Source organism: Neolamprologus brichardi, chromosome 17, assembly GCF_056152115.1.
Source record: "Neolamprologus brichardi isolate AB-2024 chromosome 17, ASM5615211v1, whole genome shotgun sequence".
Classification (NCBI taxonomy): Eukaryota; Metazoa; Chordata; class Actinopteri; order Cichliformes; family Cichlidae; genus Neolamprologus; species Neolamprologus brichardi.
This window is the reverse complement of record NC_142120.1, coordinates 30,160,891-30,182,541: the sequence shown is the minus strand read 5'-3', so window position 1 is coordinate 30,182,541 and position 21,651 is coordinate 30,160,891. Positions and strand designations below refer to the sequence as shown.

At 39.0% G+C, this 21,651-nt stretch overlaps 2 protein-coding genes across 6 annotated transcripts; one reads left to right on the top strand and one right to left on the bottom strand.

Moving 5' to 3' along the window:
• Positions 1–296: 296 nt before the first annotated feature.
• On the bottom strand, positions 297–13,612 carry LOC102777579 (uncharacterized). 3 transcript variants are annotated; one of them, XR_437159.3, is made up of 13 exons: positions 13,423–13,612; positions 10,350–10,503; positions 10,119–10,272; positions 9,285–9,491; positions 7,864–8,016; positions 7,692–7,782; positions 6,401–6,572; positions 5,348–5,504; positions 4,585–4,767; positions 2,565–2,649; positions 2,214–2,309; positions 1,954–2,087; positions 937–1,041 (listed from the first exon to the last, which is right to left on the bottom strand). XR_437159.3 is itself a non-coding variant. In XM_006797779.2 (12 exons), the coding sequence occupies exons 1-12, from the start codon at positions 13,520–13,522 to the stop codon at positions 896–898; spliced, it is 1,698 nt and encodes a 565-aa protein (XP_006797842.2). In that variant the 5' UTR covers positions 13,523–13,612; the 3' UTR covers positions 297–895. The 3 variants fall into 3 exon arrangements, 2 of the variants coding, with proteins under 2 accessions (XP_006797842.2, XP_035766676.2); XM_006797779.2 differs by lacking the exon at positions 1,954–2,087 and having other exon boundaries at positions 297–1,041; XM_035910783.2 differs by lacking the exon at positions 1,954–2,087 and having other exon boundaries at positions 297–1,041; positions 13,172–13,582.
• A 1,366-nt stretch (positions 13,613–14,978) lies between these two features.
• Positions 14,979–21,119, top strand: tm4sf4 (transmembrane 4 L six family member 4). Of its 3 annotated transcripts, none has more exons than XM_087830636.1 (6): positions 14,979–15,026; positions 15,551–15,765; positions 16,838–16,927; positions 17,988–18,136; positions 20,101–20,281; positions 20,605–21,119. In XM_087830636.1, exons 2-6 carry the CDS (start codon positions 15,595–15,597, stop codon positions 20,617–20,619), a joined length of 606 nt encoding a protein of 201 aa, XP_087686762.1. In that variant the 5' UTR covers positions 14,979–15,026; positions 15,551–15,594; the 3' UTR covers positions 20,620–21,119. The 3 variants fall into 3 exon arrangements, with proteins under 3 accessions (XP_087686762.1, XP_087686760.1, XP_087686759.1); XM_087830634.1 differs by lacking the exon at positions 14,979–15,026 and adding an exon at positions 15,293–15,316; XM_087830633.1 differs by lacking the exon at positions 14,979–15,026 and adding an exon at positions 15,293–15,328.
• The last annotated feature ends 532 nt before the right edge of the window (positions 21,120–21,651 follow it).

Sequence of the window (21,651 nt, the reverse complement as noted above, 5' to 3'; positions counted from 1 at the left end):
TCACAGATGCCATGATGAAGAGATAATCAGTGTTATGTACGTCACCTCTCAGTGCTCATAATGTTATGCCTGATCGGTGTACTTCTACTCTAACAGTGTAAAATATGTTTTGTACTACTGTTTGATTCTGACATCAGGGGCTAAAGCTGCAAGCAATTCAGAAACAACTTTAAAATTAGAACCAAAGATTCAAACAGCAACTTAAAATAAATGCACACCTATATGTATTTGGCAGATTTAAGTTAATGCAAACTGATGAAGCATATTTCACTGACAGAAAATCTGAATAATGATGTTTTAATTGATGAGATGTTAACAATAACAGAAAATGATTCACAGAAAAAAAGGAACAGCAACATTATGCAAAATAGATTTTTTAACGATGACACTATAATACTGATGTACATAATTCAGAGCAGAGTAAAAATGGAATAATAACTTATTGTGGACGGAGGTTTGTGTATGGAACAACACTGCATTTCTAGCAAACTTCAAATCAGCACCAGCTAATTAAAGAGACTGAAACAGATAATTATCTCTGCCAAAACACAGAGTTGAGGAAGGACATCTTTGGCATCAATGCAGCAAAGATAAAGATCTTCCTGTTTGTCACTTTTCACATTATAAATAATCTGAGGTTGTGCTGATTTATACTAAACTCTACATCCAGCAAATGTGCTTTAACTCAACATCTAATGAACACAGGCATAAAAACATGATTCCATAAGGCACTTCTTGAAGGTACAATGGTTTTTGAAAGAGTTATGAAGCTCACTGTCAAATATCAGCTGACAAATAACAACCCGTGTACTGCACAACATTTGTAGGCATTTCTTTTCAAGTAGTTCTAAGATGAAATCTTCTGATTACAACATTAACAAGGCAAGAGCATTTTCTAGTACCCCTGAGCACATCCATCTGATCTGGGATCCGATCCTGCCCATAGCACCCTGGAAGGACGATCCTCTTGGGTGACAGACGGATTCCACCAATCCCCCACTGCGATGATCTGCCCCCGCCCAAACTGAGACCTCTTGTGGCCTGTGTGTGTGAATGAAAAGGAAGATGCAAAAACCCACTGAGCTGTGTGGACTGTAGGTACAACAAATGAAAATACATTCTAAGTCTAATTAGCATGCTAGCATCATGAAATCAAGGTTTTTGGAGTGTTAGTCAGAGTCTGAAAATAGGTAGAACATGTAAACCAGAGGATATGAAGATGAGCAGTAGGAAGATGCGTGCACTGTTCTTTTCTTCACTGACAAGTTTTGAACAGTTAGATATTTTAGATTTGTAAATCATTAATCACAAAAACTTAAACTGTTAAAGTTCAAAGGTTAAAACCCGCTTCACTGGTTAGCATTTTGTAGAAAATACAATAAAACCTAAGGACAGTGGGGAGGATTGTTTTTATTTGACTTTTTATTCCTCTAGCTAAAACCTGTTATTATCAAATAATACTTCATTAAAATTATCCTGAACTGAGTCTTTTATGATAAATTTTGTTATTGGTTTTAAATTAACATTAAACTACAACATGGAATTTGATATAAAATTAACTTCAAAATGCTAAAATAGCCGAAATTCTGCATATTTTATATTCTGTGCTGCTAGGTTGTACAAGAAGCTGATCGCACTATGATCCGACTATCACAGTGGGAAAATCTTGGATAAGCAAAAGTTGATGCACGCATCATATTCACACAAACCAGAGAGCCATCGTAAGTAGCACGTAAGAGGAACAAGTACAAACATCCTGTTAACAACAGGAAGCAAAAGGGTTTATGAGAACTGCGGTCTAATGCCGCTGATTTGAACCTCATGGTTATTCCAAGAAATGGTCTCATTCGTTTACTGCCGTTAGTGTATTGCACATCAATATAATAATTAATGTCACACATTAACTTTTAATGACATAACATAAGTCGTGACTAAAGAACTGAAATGTATTACCTTTACTTACGACTGAGAGCAAAGGCCTTCGAAAGTAACTGTTTTGCTGACATTTTGCTCTACAAAGGTGTTTTTCCTGCTTTTCTTCAATCGCTTTCATTAATGAGCAAGAGAATGATCCCAAAAAGTTGATTCTGTTCATTGGGATGTAGTTTTTTCAAGAGAATGATCAGTTTTTTAGAAGTATGACATAAATCACACAGAAAAATTGAATGGAGCTATTAATAGTGAGCAAACAGTTAATTATGTGCGTAAAGTACCTGACACTGGCCAGTTGACACGGTGTCCTCGTCTTTTCAGTTCCTCAGCTACCTTCTGATCAATCCCCTCCTCCAGGTTAACCAACCACTGACCAGCTGGGAAAATGTGACCACATACAACATAATTTAGAGAAGTTTTCTTCTCAAGTGTTTCCAAAAGTAAATGCAAGTAAAAAAGTAAAAGCATAAATGAATATCCGAATGACTTATCTAATCAATATTTTGACTAAACACACAATGTTACTGATCATTAATCAAGACATAATGTTCTTCTGCTCTTTAAGCATTCAAATGATTCTAACATTTGCTATAACGGCACGTGTTTGTGTGTGTGTTTTTGTGTAGGCCTACTTTTGTGGTCATACTCTGCATAGACTCTAGGTGCATCCAGGGCTTGCTGAGGATTCATCCCAAACTCCATCATGTTTAACAGCACCTTAACACAAGAGCAGCATTGGTCACAAGATTGAACGACATATATCTGATGACACTGAAGTCAAGTTGGATATAAGTGTAGTGACATTAAATTAACACTAGCTCGGACAATGACAAAATATTCGTGTTAAAAATCAAACCTTCTGCTCTCTCTTTTGATATACAGTGGGGCAAAAAAGTATTTAGTCAGCCACCGATTGTGCAAGTTCCCCCACTTAAAATGATGACAGAGGTCAGTAATTTGCACCAGAGGTACACTTCAACTGTGAGAGACAGAATGTGAAAAAAAAATCCATGAATTCACATGGTAGGATTTGTAAAGAATTTATTCGTAAATCAGGGTGGAAAATAAGTATTTGGTCAATAACAAAAATACAACTCAATACTTTGTAACATAACCTTTGTTGGCAATAACAGAGGTCAAACGTTTACTATAGGTCTTTACCAGGTTTGCACACACAGTAGCTGGTATTTTGGCCCATTCCTCCATGCAGATCTTCTCAAGAGCAGTGATGTTTTGGGGCTGTCGCCGAGCAACACGGACTTTCAACTCCCGCCACAGATTTTCTATGGGGTTGAGGTCTGGAGACTGGCTAGGCCACTCCAGGACTTTCAAATGCTTCTTACGGAGCCACTCCTTTGTTGCCCGGGCGGTGTGTTTTGGATCATTGTCATGTTGGAAGACCCAGCCTCGTTTCATCTTCAAAGTTCTCACTGATGGAAGGAGGTTTTGGCTCAAAATCTCACGATACTTGGCCCCATTCATTCTGTCCTTAACACGGATCAGTCGTCCTGTCCCCTTGGCAGAAAAACAGCCCCATAGCATGATGTTTCCACCCCCATGCTTCACAGTAGGTATGGTGTTCTTGGGATGCAACTCAGTATTCTTCTTCCTCCAAACACGACGAGTTGAGTTTATACCAAAAAGTTCTACTTTGGTTTCATCTGACCACATGACATTCTCCCAATCCTCTGCTGTATCATCCATGTGCTCTCTGGCAAACTTCAGACGGGCCTGGACATGCACTGGCTTCAGCAGCGGAACACGTCTGGCACTGCGGGATTTGATTCCCTGCCGTTGTAGTGTGTTACTGATGGTGACCTTTGTTACTTTGGTCCCAGCTCTCTGCAGGTCATTCACCAGGTCCCCCCGTGTGGTTCTGGGATCTTTGCTCACCGTTCTCATGATCATTTTGACCCCACGGGATGAGATCTTGCGTGGAGCCCCAGATCGAGGGAGATTATCAGTGGTCTTGTATGTCTTCCATTTTCTGATGATTGCTCCCACAGTTGATTTTTTCACACCAAGCTGCTTGCCTATTGTAGATTCACTCTTCCCAGTCTGGTGCAGGTCTACAATTCTTTTCCTGGTGTCCTTCGAAAGCTCTTTGGTCTTGGCCATGGCGGAGTTTGGAGTCTGACTGGTTGAGGCTGTGGACAGGTGTCTTTTATACAGATGATGAGGTCAAACAGGTGCCATTCATACAGGTAACGAGTGGGGGACAGAAAAGCTTCTTACAGAAGACGTTACAGGTCTGTGAGAGCCAGGGATTTTCCTTGTTTGAGGTGACCAAATACTTATTTTCCACCCTGATTTACGAATAAATTCTTTACAAATCCTACCATGTGAATTCATGGATTTTTTTTTCACATTCTGTCTCTCACAGTTGAAGTGTACCTCTGGTGCAAATTACTGACCTCTGTCATCATTTTAAGTGGGGGAACTTGCACAATCGATGGCTGACTAAATACTTTTTTGCCCCACTGTATATGTAGATATATGTGTCTATTATTAGAATAAAAATATTCAGGGAGGTCTTGGATGTGATTCTGGTTAGTTAAAGGCAATACTCTGGCAGGAAAAGTGTTAAGAAACAAATGTCTTCTGCACTTTATGCCCCACATTGTTGCTCTGTGACGCTTGCTGACTCTGTACCTGTACGTGTCCTTGTGGTTGCATAAAAGCTCCCATCACGCCGAGAGCAGCAAGGAGCCGGGGTTTTTGTGATGTGGTTGTTGAATCGGTGAGGAGTGCAGGTATAATGGTGTGATACACCCGCTTCCTCCCAGCGACGCAGTTTATGTGATTACGGCACAGGGAAAAGTTAGCGCCACGATTCTGCAGAGATAGAACAAGAAATCAGAATTCAACCCTTTTAGCTTAAACACTTGTGTTTTATGCTTCAGTCTATGTGGTTCCAGTTTAGGAGGCTAAAATGGCTTCATGGCTTCATCAATACATTTACATGCACAACAAAAATAGCTTGTAAGGTAATGTGAGCATGCAAATTAAGGTAATGAAATATGAAAATCTACAACTTTTTCCACCCAGGCTTCATTTTATATGTCTTTTTTCCCTTAGCTTCACACAGCAGCATTCATGTTCATGTAAAATTCTCTTACATATGTGCTGCTGTGTTACTGGGAAGTTTATTGTAATTATAAAAACCTATAGAGCTTTATTAATGCAGTATATAAGAGGCAAGCTGAGAAATCAGCTGAAAGTGGTAATGCAGGATCTTGTTTTATGCTGATCACTTAAACAATTACCTTAATTATTTGAAGCATAATCTCATATTACACTAAATTCTTAGCATTTTTCCATGATTTAGAAGAATTCCTAGTCTTTCAGTAAATCAAACAGATAAACACCATTGCTACCTCACACGCGCACAAATTCTCTTTCTGTCCCTTCAGACCTGTAGTGAGAATCCACAGTCTTTAGGGACCAGCCCCGTCCCAAAGCCCATATAGTTGCTGTTGACAAAGGAGCATGCATTCCTCTCACTGTCTATCACGCAGAAATACACCGTGTCACTTCCTGTCATCAGGCCGGGCTCCACTCGCTCCATGGCCCTGCAGAGTCACACAAACATACAACAACAATCATATTCTTTAATAAGTTCACCTGACAGGTCTGTTTTTTACTATTTATTTATTAAAATATTTGGAAAATGAAAGAAAAATTAAGACTCAAGTAAAGTGAGAAGAAAACTGGTTTAAGAACAAAACCAAATTACCAAGTTTGCAAAGATAATTGAAGGGTTTCATACTTATGCAATAAATGTTGCCATATACACAGTATTACAGGTATGAACGAGGGGTGAGGAGTTTTCCTGCCTTAAAGTACCTTTATCTGTAGATTTCTATTTCTTTTACAATAACCAGATTATTGCAGTGCAGTAAAAAATATTTATAATTTCCTGTTTTTATATGACTTCCCATTATTGCCTAGTTTATTAGAAGCATCTAAACATTAAAACTGTGAAGAGGTTGTGAGGATAACAAGACATCAGAATCGAATTGACGCCTCGTTTGGACCTGGTTGACTCATTTAGGTTAAGTTGACAACCAATGGAAGCGAGACGTAGAATTAGTGTGTGGATTTGTGTGTGTTGGATGGTGCAGTGACACCGAAATGAACTCGGCAATTTCAAAAAAGCAGGATTTAATACCCGGTATACATCAATATATGTTAATACAATTATTGTGTTGTTGTTAACTTTTATAGTCTGTTTGTCTTTCCCATGATAAAGACCAGATCAAGTTCAAAGTCCTCAACAATATAACACATTGTTTCTAAAATATACACTTGCACAATGACACACGCCCTGGGTGAATGTGAGGGAAGAGACGTGAAGGGATTGGCGCTCAGGTCAGGGGAAGTATAAGTCTACAGACCTATCTAAAGTCAACAGAGGACGACTGGTACACACTGGTACTAACAGATATACACACGCAGAAACACACACCTGTCCGTGCTGATGAGCTGTGCTCGCTGGTGACTGTAGCCCTTGTCCAGCAAGGTTTCCAAAGGGATAGTCACATGACTTGAGTCACCCAGGTAACGCAGAGCATCTGTTAGAGCCAATCGCACAGCCTCAACCAGTACATGGATATAGTCAGAGCTGTTATGGCCTTTAGCTACACACACACACACACACACACACACACACAAACACACACACACACACACACACACACACACACACACACACACACACACACAAACACATAGAAATGTATTATAGGGCCCGGGAAAAGCCAAGTATGCAGGTTCATGAACTCTGACTGCACAAAAACGAAAACAGTTTCTTATTTTACAATTTACTTTCTGTCAGTGTAAAGAAGTAGTACATATTTAATCCATAAGATAACATAAGTTTTGTGATAAAGAAGTGGTGCTGTAGTGAAAGAAAGGTATTAATTGGGACTCTTTGGACTTAAATTAGAAGAAATTAATGTGTAAAACTGTAGAAAAAAGTTCCTATAGCTCATTGTCCAGTCTCTCCTGTAAATATAAAATGGAATAATTTTCTTAATTCACAAAAGAAATCCCTTTTTATAAATGTGGAGCCCATGGGGGAAAAAAATCTGTAGTAAATAGCGTAAAAAACAGAAAGATTTCTAGCATTTCATTGTATATCTATCACATAATTACTTTGGTGCAGTATAAATGGACACGGGGAAGGTCCTTATCAGTTACAGTTACAGATAAAGCTTTCTTCATATTTGCCAAAGCGGTCCAGGGGGCCGGTTTAGAGTCTTTGCTGGACAGATTCTGGCCCCCGGGACCTTATGTTTGGCATCCCTGCTATTTGGAAAAAAATTAACGTCACGGAGGTTAGTTTTTGTGGACAAGCATATCCTTTTCCCTTTTTGGTCAGAGGTAGATCAGAGCACACTGCGATGTGTTCCAGCGCAGGGATGGCAGGTCAGGCCAGTGAAATCACCAGTGAGCTGACTTCTATAATGCAGGAAAACCCATTTTAATTTTCCTGTTTTATTTATATTTTGTATGTCTCTTTAGTTTTTCTGTTGAGCAGCTTTTTATTTCCCCCGTGCTGGGCTGGGACAAACAGGCAGAACACTGTAACTAACTGGGTTGGGTTATAAAATGTGATTTATGGAAATGTAGGAGATATATGGTTTTTATTTTTATAACTCAGCCACTTCTCCAGACTCATATTTACTGTATACTTAAGATTTTACAACAGGCAATAATGCACCTGGCAGGGACTTCTTCACTGTCCCTATGGTTACCTTTGAGTTGAGGAAAGTTCTCCAGGATGTTGAGCATGAGCAGGGCAGCCAGTCCCTGACTGTTAGGAGGAAGCTCCCACAGACGTACACCCTAAACACACAGTGAAGTCAAGTTCATTCTGCTGACCGTGTTGTTAAAATACACACATGACCGGCATCTATAGTTTCTGACCTTGTACTCTGTACTTATGGGGGTGATGACCTCGCTGTCATGGCTGCTCAGGTCACCCAAGGTCATGACTCCCCCATTTTGGTTGATGACGTCAACAATGGCGTGGGCCACTCTGCCCTGGTAGAAAGCTGGCTTGCCACGCTCACCGAGCTCCTGTCGATACATGAGCTCATGTACTGCTCACTCAGCCACAGTACAAAACGTTTTACAGATGGTGATTAACATGATATCGAGGAAGACTTGTCCAGCGTTTAAAAGTTCACTCCAGTCAATGTGTGTGTGTGTGTGTGTGTGTGACTTTGCTCCACAGTGAAGTCACGCACAACTGTCGAAGAACAATCGAAGAATCTAATCATCAATGAGGCTGAGGTCATCGCTGTTCTTTCCACTGCCTCATGGTCATGAGTGTAGGTGTGTGCGTGTGTCTGTGGGTGTTCAGATAGGGCGCATTTGGTCATCTTCCTGCATTATGGTATTATAAACGCTTGATTGTTTGAATTGATTTCAATCAATGCATATTTTAGTGGTGACTCACAAGCAGGCAACCACACCCTCAGATAAACGCACAATGACATAAGCCATAGTGTTCTTTAGTCTGACTGACTCCAGAATCTGTGAAATGACAATAGTTGTATAAATGTGCCATTACATATACAAAATTAGACACAGAGTCATGGCTGGACATTCACATGAAGGTGGAGTACTTACAGTACTGACACATGGCACTAAAAAAAGCAGCATTCGCATTTCAGTAGCTGAATAAAGCTTAAGTCCAGCTTTATTGGCTTCAGGTCATAACAAATTACTCACAGTAACTTTTAAAACTACACTTAAAACATAATCACCATTTTATTTGTCAGAAGCAATACATCACACAAATCCTTTCTTCCCTCTACTGACTATCTTGTTACACACTGTACCCTGTCGAATTTTGCCAGGTCTTGCCAAGCTGTACAGCCAGAATGCTGACACCACATGAGCCATTTTGCTGCCCTTATATCCTCAGATGGGGCTTTTCTGCCTGTTCCAAGCTAAACAACCTGTTTTGTCATTTTTATTAAATTTCCCTTCCGGCTATGCTGCTTTAGTTTTTTCTGCCCAACGACAAGCTTTTAAAAGTATCACATACGTCCATCCATTTCTATCTAATCCCCTTTATCTATTGTTGTTCTGCTTTCACTACTTCCTCTCCACTGTTCCATTACTCTTCTCTTAGAGATTTAACTTCCTGTGATACCTCTGGGTTTATCCAAGGCCTTGCAGTATAAAAGGCTAAGTTAAATTTAGAAAAATCCTATAATGACACAGAACAAACAGGGGTTTCTCACAACTTCTACATTGTTGTGTTTCCTTCTTGTGTGAATAACACAAGTTATTAGAAATAAATGACCTTCCGCTCCTCAAGTGACCTGTGGATTTACCTTCAAAGTTCGAGCCAGGCCAGTGTTTTGGAATACTTGTCCACATTTGGGCGCATGACCGTCAATCATCAATTCTACACCCAGTTCCTTTCCAGCATCCCTCAAAGCAGACACCCATTTCGCCCAGTGGTGAGCTGTTAACTCGGCCACAGGAAACCCCACCTCTGCTAGTTCCACAGCCCCACTCAGGACCTCCTGTAAGGACAGCTAGCAAAGCAGGCAGAGGAAACACATGCATGTAACAGGAAACTGAACTGAACAGGAAGAGTGAGATACTGCTCCGTGACAAAATAAGCAAAGGATATAACTAATTTACAATGTTCTGAGGGAATTCCACTAATTTGAATGTCAGTCATCAAGCAATGTGTTTGATTTTCCTTCACCGCCATTATACTGTGATATTTACATTGCATGTCATTTAACCTACATATAAGGTGAGAAGTAATGAACAAGTCATATTGATCTCTATTGCTTCCAATATAATGGGAGTCTTTGAATATAATGGGAGTCTCTTGATTCAAAGCTTTTTTGTTTGTTTTTTTAGAAAGACTTTGTCCCCACTTTCATGACCTGCATCAATTTTAACCTTAGATGGACAAGTTATTGCAGCTGTGACCAAATAAAGGACATCTCTACAGAGGCAATGACAAGCTTTTCTATTCTTTGTTGATGTCTCTTTGGTTCAAAGTCAAGTCCAATTTCCAGGCATGTTTGTGCATGCTGGTCACTTCTGCAGGGTTTATAGGTATTTACCTCAGTCAAATGATTTATCTCAGACGGGTGTTCTATAAAACACTCCCATGTCACAGATATAGAAGACAAACATAAGTAAACCTTGTGACTTCCTAGCAGCTGCACAGTATCACACCAACATGCTGGTGCCCCAGGGACTGTAACATTCAGAGCATCAAACACTGAAGGAGGCCTCTCTGCGGTGTAACCTTGTCCTTCCAGGAAGTCCAGGGTCAGTGCTCGGGGAGAATGACCACTGAGGACACAGAGAGAAGTTCGGTTTATTTTTGCACACATGGGGAAAAACAAGGAAAGCACCAAAGGATTCTCCACCTGCCGTTAATCCCTCTGATCTCTCCAGTGTTTCCGTTGTAGAACAAGCAGAAGGCGTCTCCACCAGGGCCGGTGCTGCACGGCTCTGTTACTGCCAGGGCTGCTGCTATGGCAACTGCAGCATCTGCTGCATTGCCACCACGCTTCAGGACATCTGGACACAAATGTGTACCCATGACTGATGGATGTGACTGGTTTGTGCAACATATTAGATCACAACAGCATTCCTAGCATGAAATTGTCATGGTCCGGGGTCTTGGACCCTGGGTTTTGCGTTTTCTTGGGCTTTTAATTCTTCATTATTTATTTTGGTGTTCTGAGGCTGGATTTGGTTTTATCCACATAACCTAACCCAGGGCTTTCTATACTGTGATGGTGGTTCTTTTCTTACCAGTGTACATCACCATAGTAACTTATGCTGCAAACCAAACCTGGTCCAAAGCATGTTATGTTATGTAAACTCACCTCCTAATGATGAGTCAAGTCACAGTGTCACCATTCCTGGAACAACCCCTCTGACCTCTGTGCTCAGATAGTAGGAGGGTTTAAAATATTTTTAATAGCATCTAATGTCTTTGTTTATCCCTGATGAGCATCAGTAATAATGCTCATCTTTGGGGTTTTTTGTATGTTTATTTTTTTTTCTTCCTGTTGGCTGCATGCACTTTTACGACAATTTTGTTGTTCTAAAAGTATTCATATAGAAATCACTGCGCCTATTTGTACTTGTGGGTCTCTCTTGTTAGTTTTGATTAGTTTCACCTGTTTCTTGTTACAGATCTGTTTCCATTTTCCACTTTTTTATTACAACAGCTTACAAATAAACAGCTTTTGATATTTAACTCTCAGCGTCTTTGCATTTAGGTCCTTACCTCCATACACTCCAGCATCATTTGACAAAAAGAACACGCCCACATCATGTTTTAGCTGAATTCTTTTCTCACAGCCCAATTTAGCTTTTTAGATTTACAAATGAGCTTATATATTTATTGTAGATGTCACAAAACACCAACAAACCAGATTTATGCTCACTTGCCTAAACGCACCACCTCACTTGTATAAGCAAATGTGTAATTACTGTTTAGCCTTTTTTTGCCCACATTAATAACTGGTTATATAATCAATACACAATTAAGTGAATATGTGTGACTGAACACTTTTGTCTTATAAGTTAATTTGACACTCCTTTTTTAAAATGGTAATGCTGAAATGTGCTTTTTCTACTGTTCACAACTCTTTTTTAAAATAAATTTAAATACCATCTCATTTATGTCATGCAAACCATTTTTGCTTTAGACTTCAACCACCGGCTCCCTTTCCCTGTTCTTGATATGGTACTGCTAGAACTTAATCATGCAGATATTATTCTCTGAATCTCCAAGCACGATATCCCAGTACACTTCAGACCCAGCCACACCCTCAGACAAAAATTGGTTACGCATTGGAGTGCTCAGACCTCTACACTGTAGAAACCAAACAACCCCCACCTTGACAGGATAAGACACTTAAAGGATAAAGGACACTCTTTTGAGGATTCCAATATTCACATTTTGGACAGAGAAGACAGATGGCTTAAAAGAGGAGTGAAAGAGGCCATCTATGTCCACTGTGAACGACCATCTTGGACATATCAGAGGAGGTGGCTTACCTAAAATGCAGTTTTGAGATCCCCTCTTAGTCACTTTCACCTCAACCCCAAATCACATCTTGTGTCAGGTGTTGTCAATAGGTCACATGACAGGGTGAGGCAAAGTTTTACAATGGTTTCACCCGAAACCTCTGCTGATAATGACCTATGCCTTTTTTCATACCTTGGCTCATGTGATGAGGCACATGATCAATAGTGGCTCAAAAGATCCACGATCCATATCCAATGGCTGAGGACTCCACAGATATTGTCAGTTTCAGGGCTCTGCAAACTATATTCCACTTATATTTGTATCTCAGAAGCACCAGAATATATTAAACAGAAATGAAAGCATAGATAGAACCAGCTCCACGAGGGGATCATATACATGCAAATAGGAATACTACTCTAACTGGAATACTAATCAATATTGTGAGATGTATTGATTTCTTTAAACAAATCAGCCAATCACAATCAAGCTTTGGCAGAAAAGGATGTCACATTACATAAAAGAGCAAATAATTGTATTAGGTGAAACAAGACATTACGAGAAATGATCGACACAATAACAATTTTATACCTATAATCGGGATTCTGACCTATATGCTCTGTTGTATCTATTTAACAAATGCATTGTCAAGTCCCACAAGGAAGCCCGACATAAGGTTCTGGTATTCAGCTGCAAGGGTTTACAAAGTGATCCATCGGTGAACTGAATATCTTTCAGTCTTAAATTGCTGGTTGGACCAAACCAGTATCTAAGACTTTCTAACATCTTATAGACAAAACATAAACACTGAGGTGGCTTCAAACATATAGCTTATAGGTGGAGAAGGATTTTGACTGGAATACAGGTGCATCCAATTTTAGTTGCCAATATAAAAAATATATATATATTTTCACCTGTGTTTTCATCTAGCTTAAGGTCAAATTATTTTTCTTCTTTTAAGTATTCACAGCACATAGAGATAGATATATATAATATATAATATATACGATTACAAGTATCTTGTCTGTTTTACAAGTATCTTTATGACTCTTTATGACCAATACTATAATAAATCCAGTCTTATTTGTGGCTCAAAATTACTTGATATCTTTCATGAGAGATACTTTTGATATATGTTTAACAGATTATTAGCAAGTAAGTAATTTATAACGGTTTAAATACGGGCAATGATGTTTTGGCACATACCGGAAATCCCTTTTTGGCTCGGCACAGTCTTCATAGCAGTTGCATGAGATTTGATGGTTTAATAGCATCAGATTAGCGCTTACGATACCAACTGAATCTTTACTGTCATTTTTTTGTCTTTTGGGTTACAAACATGTTGGTAAATTTTGGCTCACGCAGTCAGATTCTTTGTGCTCATACTTCGAAATAAGAATATAAACGTTTTTGGCTGTCTTTTCGTTTCAATTCTCCACGGCACTCCACCCACTTACCCAGTCCTATACTGGAAGCTAAAGGTTGGCTGGAGGCCACACAGCCGTGTAAACACACAACAGGGGACCGACGAGAGGAAAAAGTCAAGTCGGTTCCCATTCTGGTTTCAAATATCAGCGACTGAGGCAGAAACTACGTGAAAATGACGGACGAGTAAAAAAGAGAACTGGACTTTACGCCTCTGATCGATTGCTCTGATGTCGACAAGGCAGACAAGATAAGCGTATCGCAGACAACATCGATCATGCCGTTGATCGGCGGGATAATCAGTATTATTGTTGTTTTTGTTGTTACTGCTGCGTTTATGTGCCACTTTATGAATTGCTTTAAGGTTAAGTTTTCACTCGGAAAACTGAGAACTGGCACAATCTCAACGCTAACAGAAAAAACTACAACGAAATCTCATAATGGAATATCTAATGGAAATTGTTTTTCCATTAGATATGTGGGTTCTTTAAAAGGTGGAACAAAGGTTAAATCGGACTATTAAAACAATAAATAAATAACAAAATGCACTTTTGTACTTGCATGGAATTTTAATAATTCAATTTAATTTAATTTAATAATTCACTAAATACAAAATAACAGCCAGAAAATACAATTCACAATCCAAGTGTTTAAAGTTTTATAGTTATCTAACAGCTACTCACATTTGTTAGCCTTTTATTGGGAGTTCACTTAAAGCTTACAGTAATGGATAATTGTCTCTATCAATAGTAACAGGTATATTTAAAAATGTATAAAGAGACAAGTCAAGAGACTGACCAAATACTATAGATCCGCCTGAGGAAGCCAAATATAGTTTACTGTATTTGTTTACTTCTGCCAAACAAGGAATGCTTTTTATGTGATACTAGATGTCTTTTGTCAACATGTTTTCTTCTTATTCACTATATTAAAAGCCAGAAGCATTCCAGAAGCAAGTCTGATTGCTCAGCAGTCATCTTGAAACATCTCCAGAAATTTAATTTCACTGGTTGTCTTGACATGAAAACTGGAAGTTATAGTGTGGTATCCACAATCATATGATGTTGTGGAAGGGTTTTTAGGCCAGCTTAAGATCCAATAGTTGATGCTTCTCTGTAATGTCTCTATCATAACTATCATAACTAAAATCACAGGGACAGGTTCACACAAAAATAGATATCAGAGACCAATGTCTAATCCAGATCCTTGTTGTTAAGTAGTTCACCCAGATTACCTTGAAAAGACCAAATTAAATTTAACCAATCAACATCAATAGATGCCTTCATTTACAATGAGAGTTGATTAAAGACAGAATTCACATGTTATTCACCCGACAAGCTTTCGTATTTAATCGATAGATCATTTATTACGAGAAAGGCTGTGGTCCACTGTACTTCTACTGGGTGTTTCTGACACTTCTACAGTGATTAATGATGAACATTGCTCATAATAATGTTCCACTCCAAGATTACTCACTGTGTCAGGTGACTAACAGCTAAGAGGGCCTCACTGTATAGACCAACTGTCTGTCACTTCCTCTTCTGTCTCCATGTGAACTCAATGTAGAACATTAACTAGTGTGACCGCTGTGTCTTCACTGCTGTGTCTTCACTGCTGTGTCTGTGTGCACACACAGGTATGTAATTCAGCATTAATGGCTCTCGGTGTGTTTGCATGCAGCCATGAGCATGTGCATGTGTGTTTGCACATTGCGTGCACAACTGGGAGAGATCCTGCCATTTTACAGCTGCCTAATGTAAAATTGAAGCAATGAGATCACACAGAGATAGGCGGGGATGGGGTGAAGGGAGGGTGAGGGGAAGGCGTGGGTGGGGAGAGGGGAGAGGGGGGTTCTATAAAGGCTCATTCAATTATTAACTATTCTCACATATCTGGGACAGGTGAAGCAGACGCATCATTCAAAAGGTCTGAGATTTGGTGAGAAACTTTTAGGGCGTGTTGGGGACACTGCACTTAATACAGGTCGAATGTAATAGGTGCAGTGATATTCTTCAGTGCCACAATCTCAACATTTTATCGTTTGAGCCCCTTGAAGTGGATAAAGACTGGGCTTAATTTAAGTCTAAATCATTTTGCTGAGATAATTCAACAGAAACAGCATCCCAGGTGGAGTTTTAAAGTTCCCTTCTCTAACTTCAGGTGTTGTTGGTGTCGTCGGGAGCTGTCGAAACATCAGCGTCAGAATGTGTTCAGGTGGCTTTGCTAGATGTCTGGGGTTCACTCTGATACCCTTGTGCATTGTGTGTGTGCTCTGCAACATCCTGCTCTTCTTTCCCGGAGGAAAGTCGGTGGACAGTAAAAACATCACAGACCAGGTCTGGTACTTTGGAGGCATTCTGGGATCTGGAGTGCTGGTGAGTGCATTAGTGAACAATACAATGAAATTATGTTTTTAAAATATGAATTAAATATTCATCTTCAGCTCATGATGCCATGATTGTTAGCCATGAATGTTGTAATTATCAGTAATTATTGGTATAGCTAAATTTATTCTCAGTAAATAATCTAACAGTAAGTTTGGAATTAAATGGTTAATACCTGCAGAATATCAGAAAGTTGCAAAGTATGTGTTATACTGCACTTAACCAGTTAATTAGACCAGCGCTCAATAAAAAGTTTATGTCACAACTCCCCTAAATTAACAGTATTAGTAACTACCAAAATAATTTTCATGCTTCTGTGATAGTGAATCCATCTGTACATGCAAACTCATTAATCAGTATTTTTTCATGTTAAAATATAATTATTGTTGTTATCCATGAATTCTCTAATTTATTGTTTTACAAAAAAGAGAGAAATTACAAAAGTATAGAATTACACCTAATTATGGTGAACTGAAAAATATGTTTTACTGATTGAATGTTATGCCAGTCCAAATTTAGTTTTGAACAAGTTTTTGGCACAGTTCTAAAATATTTGTGTTTTCTTGTTTTTTATACATTTGTTAAGCACTGCATGGCAAACGGTGTTGTGAATAAATTGTATGCTTCTTTTTTCGTTATTGTCGTTATTATTATGTGTATATGAAAACTGCACAAAGGAAAGTTTATCATTAGATACACAGTCAGTTTTAGACTGTAAATCCCAAACGTAAATGACATGAAAAAAATGAATAAGAGGAATTAGTTGCAGATCTTAAAAATATATATATATATATATATATATATATATATACACACATACATATATATATTTTAAATAATTAGTTTAGGGGAAAGAATTAAGAATTTACGAGTCAACTTATGAATTCACAAAGAATGTTTTTCAAATGACTTGATGCTAAATTTGCCCCCAAAAGATTAATATATTAATATTATATATGTAATTGTTAATATAAATATTTTATTAACAATTTTGTTACAGCTTTAATGAATGACCGGTTCATTAATGATCTGTGTGTGAACTGTGTGTGTTTTTGGGTGGCAGATGATCTTCCCTGCTCTGGTCTTCCTGGGTCTGAAGAACAATGACTGCTGCGGTTGCTGTGGCAATGAAAGCTGTGGTCGGAGATTCGCGGTGAGAAGATTTTTCACGTTCAATTTTGATCTGTTTTTCTGAGACAGGTCTCTCCTTTAAATGAGATGTTGAGTTTCAATTGGACTACACATAAACAGCAAGTGTAACTAGTGACATCAACAATGGCACTAATCAACTGGCCCTTTAAACAACGAAAGTGCAAAAAGATGCTTAAAAGGAGGCAGCTACATGGAATAAAGTGAATATGCGGCGCGTTTAAAAAAAAGGTGTGACCATTAGGCCAAACCTGGCCTTTTTGCTTGGACAAGTAAAGCTCAGTGATGTCCCGTAGAGGCAAAAACACACACACATTTAACAAGACTGAAAAGGCACTCAAATATATATACAGCATACAGCTGCATTAGATAATTGCTACCTAGAGCATGACCCAGTGCACAAATGTGATCGGAAATGTCTTCAAATGTTACTGTAAGTTGATGCAATTAATTGGGCATTAATCTAAATTAAAAGGAATGTGAAAATTAGATTTTTAAAAATTCCAGTCTAGGCAGAAATGTTAGACCTCTGTTCTCTGAGGACAAGGGTCTTCAAAGTTTTCTTTGTCATTTGGGATTTTTTTTCCTCCTAACAGTTTTAAAACTATTAAAAACAACATTTATATTAGAGGTATTATGCTTGAGGGTCTACCAGTCACCTGTTAACTTCAGCGTTGAGATACTCTGAGCGTGTAATGGAAAACAAACACAGATGAACTATGTACACACATCCCCTCATGATTTACACAGCAATAAATTGGGAAAACACGCACCCACACCTTCCCATAAAGTACTACAAATTCGATCATGGTAACACACCCCGCACAGCTGTGTAGCACAGAGCCTGCGTTGTACTGTTAGGGTCACGCAATTGATCGATACTTCAGGAATGTGTGCAAGTGTTACTTTGTGCACCTGGCCTTGAGCACGGCCTCTGGATACTAACACAATAACTTCATTGATGTCTTATTTTAAGAAGCTTAAAGGGGCATTGTTAAATGTTTTGATTCTCAGTATGAGTAACTGACCATGCTTCTCCCCACTCTCTCTCTCTCTCTCTGCAGATGTTGAGTTCGATGCTGTTTGCAGGTATTGGTGTTGTTGGTGCCGGTTACTCAGTTATAGTCTCAGCGGTGGCCATCAACCGTGGACCTAAGTGTTCCTTTTTTTTAAACAGCACCACACTCGACTGGGGCTATCCCTTCTCCAATGGGTGAGACATAGAGAATAATCAAGTGTTAAAATGCGTTCAGTAGTTTGTTTTTATCACTCTGTCCATAGCAACGGAATGATCAGCATGTCCTTTCTTTCAGCTGGGTACACATGAAAGCATTTGGAATACATACAGGCTAAATTTGTAGCACCTCCAATTCTCAGGGATCAGTGAAGACTTCGTTTCAGATAGTGTGGGACCTGTTTGAGGATTCTGTTTGCAGTACAGATGCATGACACAAACAGAGAGACATACAAATACTGTCTTGTAAAAGGGCTTCACTCTAAATCTGGCAACTGATTTGCTAAGAGCCAAACACTAAGAATTCTGTGCCAATGGCAGTGTAGGGCAGTGGCGGTCCTAGCCTGTTAGGCGCCCTGGGCGAACACCCCCTCTGGCGCCCCCCCAACCCCCCCAACCCCCCCCCCCCCCCCCCCCACACACACACACACACACACACATACATATGAAGAGGGAGAGAGTATGCATAGTATGCAAACGGCTACTAAACAGACATCATACTTTGTCATACAATGAGAAGAGGACAAATCAACAACTGACACTGACTAATTAATATTATTGTATATGTTGTTTGGAGTTTAGTCTGTTACTGTTACTATTTTTAGCATTTCTTCTTGGAGGAACTGTAACCCACATAATTTCCTTAGGGATTAAGAAAGTATCCTGATTCTCAATGTTTTAGGATACATGACCTGCCATTATCCAATGACACATCTGCTTACCTGTCTTTTGCTCGTTCCTCCTTGTAGGAGCCATAATTAAATGTATTGAATTTTAAGGATCACTGGGTTTTAATTTGTTTGGTTGCTATGGTGATGTGTAACGGGAGTCACGTGGGTGCTAGCGGTGACATTAAGAGGGCGTTGTCAGTCTGTCGTTCATTGGTTTGATTTTGACAGAGAGGAGGGCTGGGTAGCTGTGTTGACCGCAGCACAACTAGTTTCCCCTTGTTGCATTAGAGCCTGCGATGTTTTAAGAGTTTGAATCGCGAGCCGATCACATTGCTCTGTAAACTTTTCAAGCACTTTAATAAACAAGCAAGCAATTCCACCTCTCGCATTACTGCGTAAAGTTGACAGCGCGTCAGGCAAATAGGCAGGCTCCATCCCCGGCCTCTAGCGACTGTGGAAGTCGCTACACTCCTCTTCTTTTCTCTTTTTTTAAACTTTAAAAACGGGTTGTGTGTGAGACTTTAAATAAACAAAATATAAAATATACATTTTAAATTGTTATTGATCCCTTTACCCCGAGTCCTAAAGTGTATATTTATTTGTTTTACTCTTAAATATTTATTGTTTGTTTTCTTGCACTGCTGTAACTGGAGCCTCGTCGTCTCGTCTCTCTATATACTGGACTGTATGTAGCGGAGATGACAATAAAGTTTACTTTGACTTCAGCAGCGAGCAGGCGCACCGAAGGCTCTTACGCTCACTTTTCGTGTATAGAATTTTGAAAAAACATCGGTGTTTTATTTTGAGAGTTGGTAATTTTTTGCTGCTCCAGCCAGCCAGAGAATCCCCCGTCGCCCCGCCCTCTCCTCCCTGTGCAGCAAGCAGCAGGCTCACCTCGCAAACGGAGGGCGCCCTTACTCCCATGGGCGATAGAAAATCGATCGGTGCCTATGCCATTCCCAATATGGGCTCGCATGACGTCGGGGCAGCATGAGTACAAGCAAATTTTTTTTAACCGATGCCTGTGATACCGCCCCCTACCACGATGCCGCCCCGGGCAACCGCCCGTGTCGCCCGTATCTAAAACCGCTACTGGTGTAGGGACTGCTGTTTATTTTAAGCACAACTAAATGTGAACTTAAATTGAACATTTAAGAGTTGAAGTGTATTAGTGCTACCTTTGCAGCACTTGTCTCTTGTATCTTAAGGTAAACTGTGGCTCACGACACATCTCACATATTTGCTCTTTTCTTTTTAACCCTTTCTCTACAGAGACTACCTAAGCAACGCAACTTTGAGGGATAGTGTGTGTCAAGAGCCAGCGGGCGTGGTGCCCTGGCATCTGTCTCTCTTCTCTGTGCTGCTGGTCATGGGTCTGATCCAGGTGGCGCTGTGTGCTTTTCAGGTGATAAACGGCCTGCTGGGAGCTCTGTGCGGGGACTGCTGTGGAGGGGTCAGTATCTACTCTGCTATGAGTTTCTCCTTAGTTGAGCACAGTTTTCTATTTTCTTTTATGACAAGAATAAAGATCTTACTTTCAGTTACATTTTTACTTGCTTAAGGATTAAAAAAAATAACAAAATCCTCACTTGGCCTCTAAAGCTCCTGGAGCCTCTTTTGCAGTTTTAATTACAGGCTTCATGCTTTATTGTTCTTATATTAGCTTCATAGAGCTGGAGGATATCATGTAATTGCTTATAGGTTGAGGATAAGTGTTAATAAACAGAGATTTAAAAACACACACACAAAAAAATAATAATAATTTTTGTCTTTCAGGGTGATGAGCACTGAGCACTTCGTGTGGCTGAAGGTTGCTGACTTTCCTGTATTTATTCTGGTTCCAGATGATCCGACTCTTGCTTAAGACTAAGTAATATAGCAGTGATATTTTGTTAAATAGCTCATTGATTCCGATGTGGGATTTATCAGGAAACACTGGAAATGACACGAGCTCTTTAAGAGTTTCCTATTTCTTTTTTAATGAACACAGATGAGTCTGTCTTCGTAATATGAAATCTGAATCTGCTATGCTGCAAATAATTTCCAACACTAGCCACTGTAGTCCCTGATTTCCTGCTATGTAGGTTAGTTTTGTAGAATTAAACTTGCTTTAATTCAATAAGAAAATATATTTTATGTAATATTTTATTTTTTTCAATTTTCTTTCTTGTGTAGTCAAACAAATGTAACTCCCTAAAGTTGCTTCTTTTATAGAGGAGTTTTATCTGTTGCTTGACTGCCCCCTGCTGGGGAAGATGTAAATTTACCTACACCATTAAAAAAAGAAAAAATAATAACGTCTTACAGAGAGTGGCCTTATTAAAAGACTGGTTCATTTCTTTTTTTTGCTTTTTTTTTGCTTTGCTTTTTTTTTTTTTGCTTTTTTTTTTGCTTTTTTTGCTTTTGTTTTGTTTTGTTTTTTTCACATAACAAAAAAAAAAAAAAAGAAAAAAAAAAAAGAAAAAAAAAAAAAAAAAAAAACTGGTTCATTTCTTAAATCAGTCTATTCTTTAGTCTACCAATCTATTTTTTTATGTGTATTACATTTACTGCTTTCAACCCAAACTAATCACTGCGGATATTTTCCCTTTTCTCATAAAACGTTTAATTCTATGGCATGTTAATAAAGTTTATCTTTCACTGGTTCACTAGACAGTAAGTGGTTTATATTGATATAATCCAGCATCAGTTTCAGTATCACAAACTTAAAGTTACACATCTCCAGAAAAAATGCTATTATAATTAACTAAAACTAGAATAAAATCTAAAAGTAGGTGTGGGGGAAAAACATTTTAGTTAAATAAAATTAAAAAAAAAAAGAAA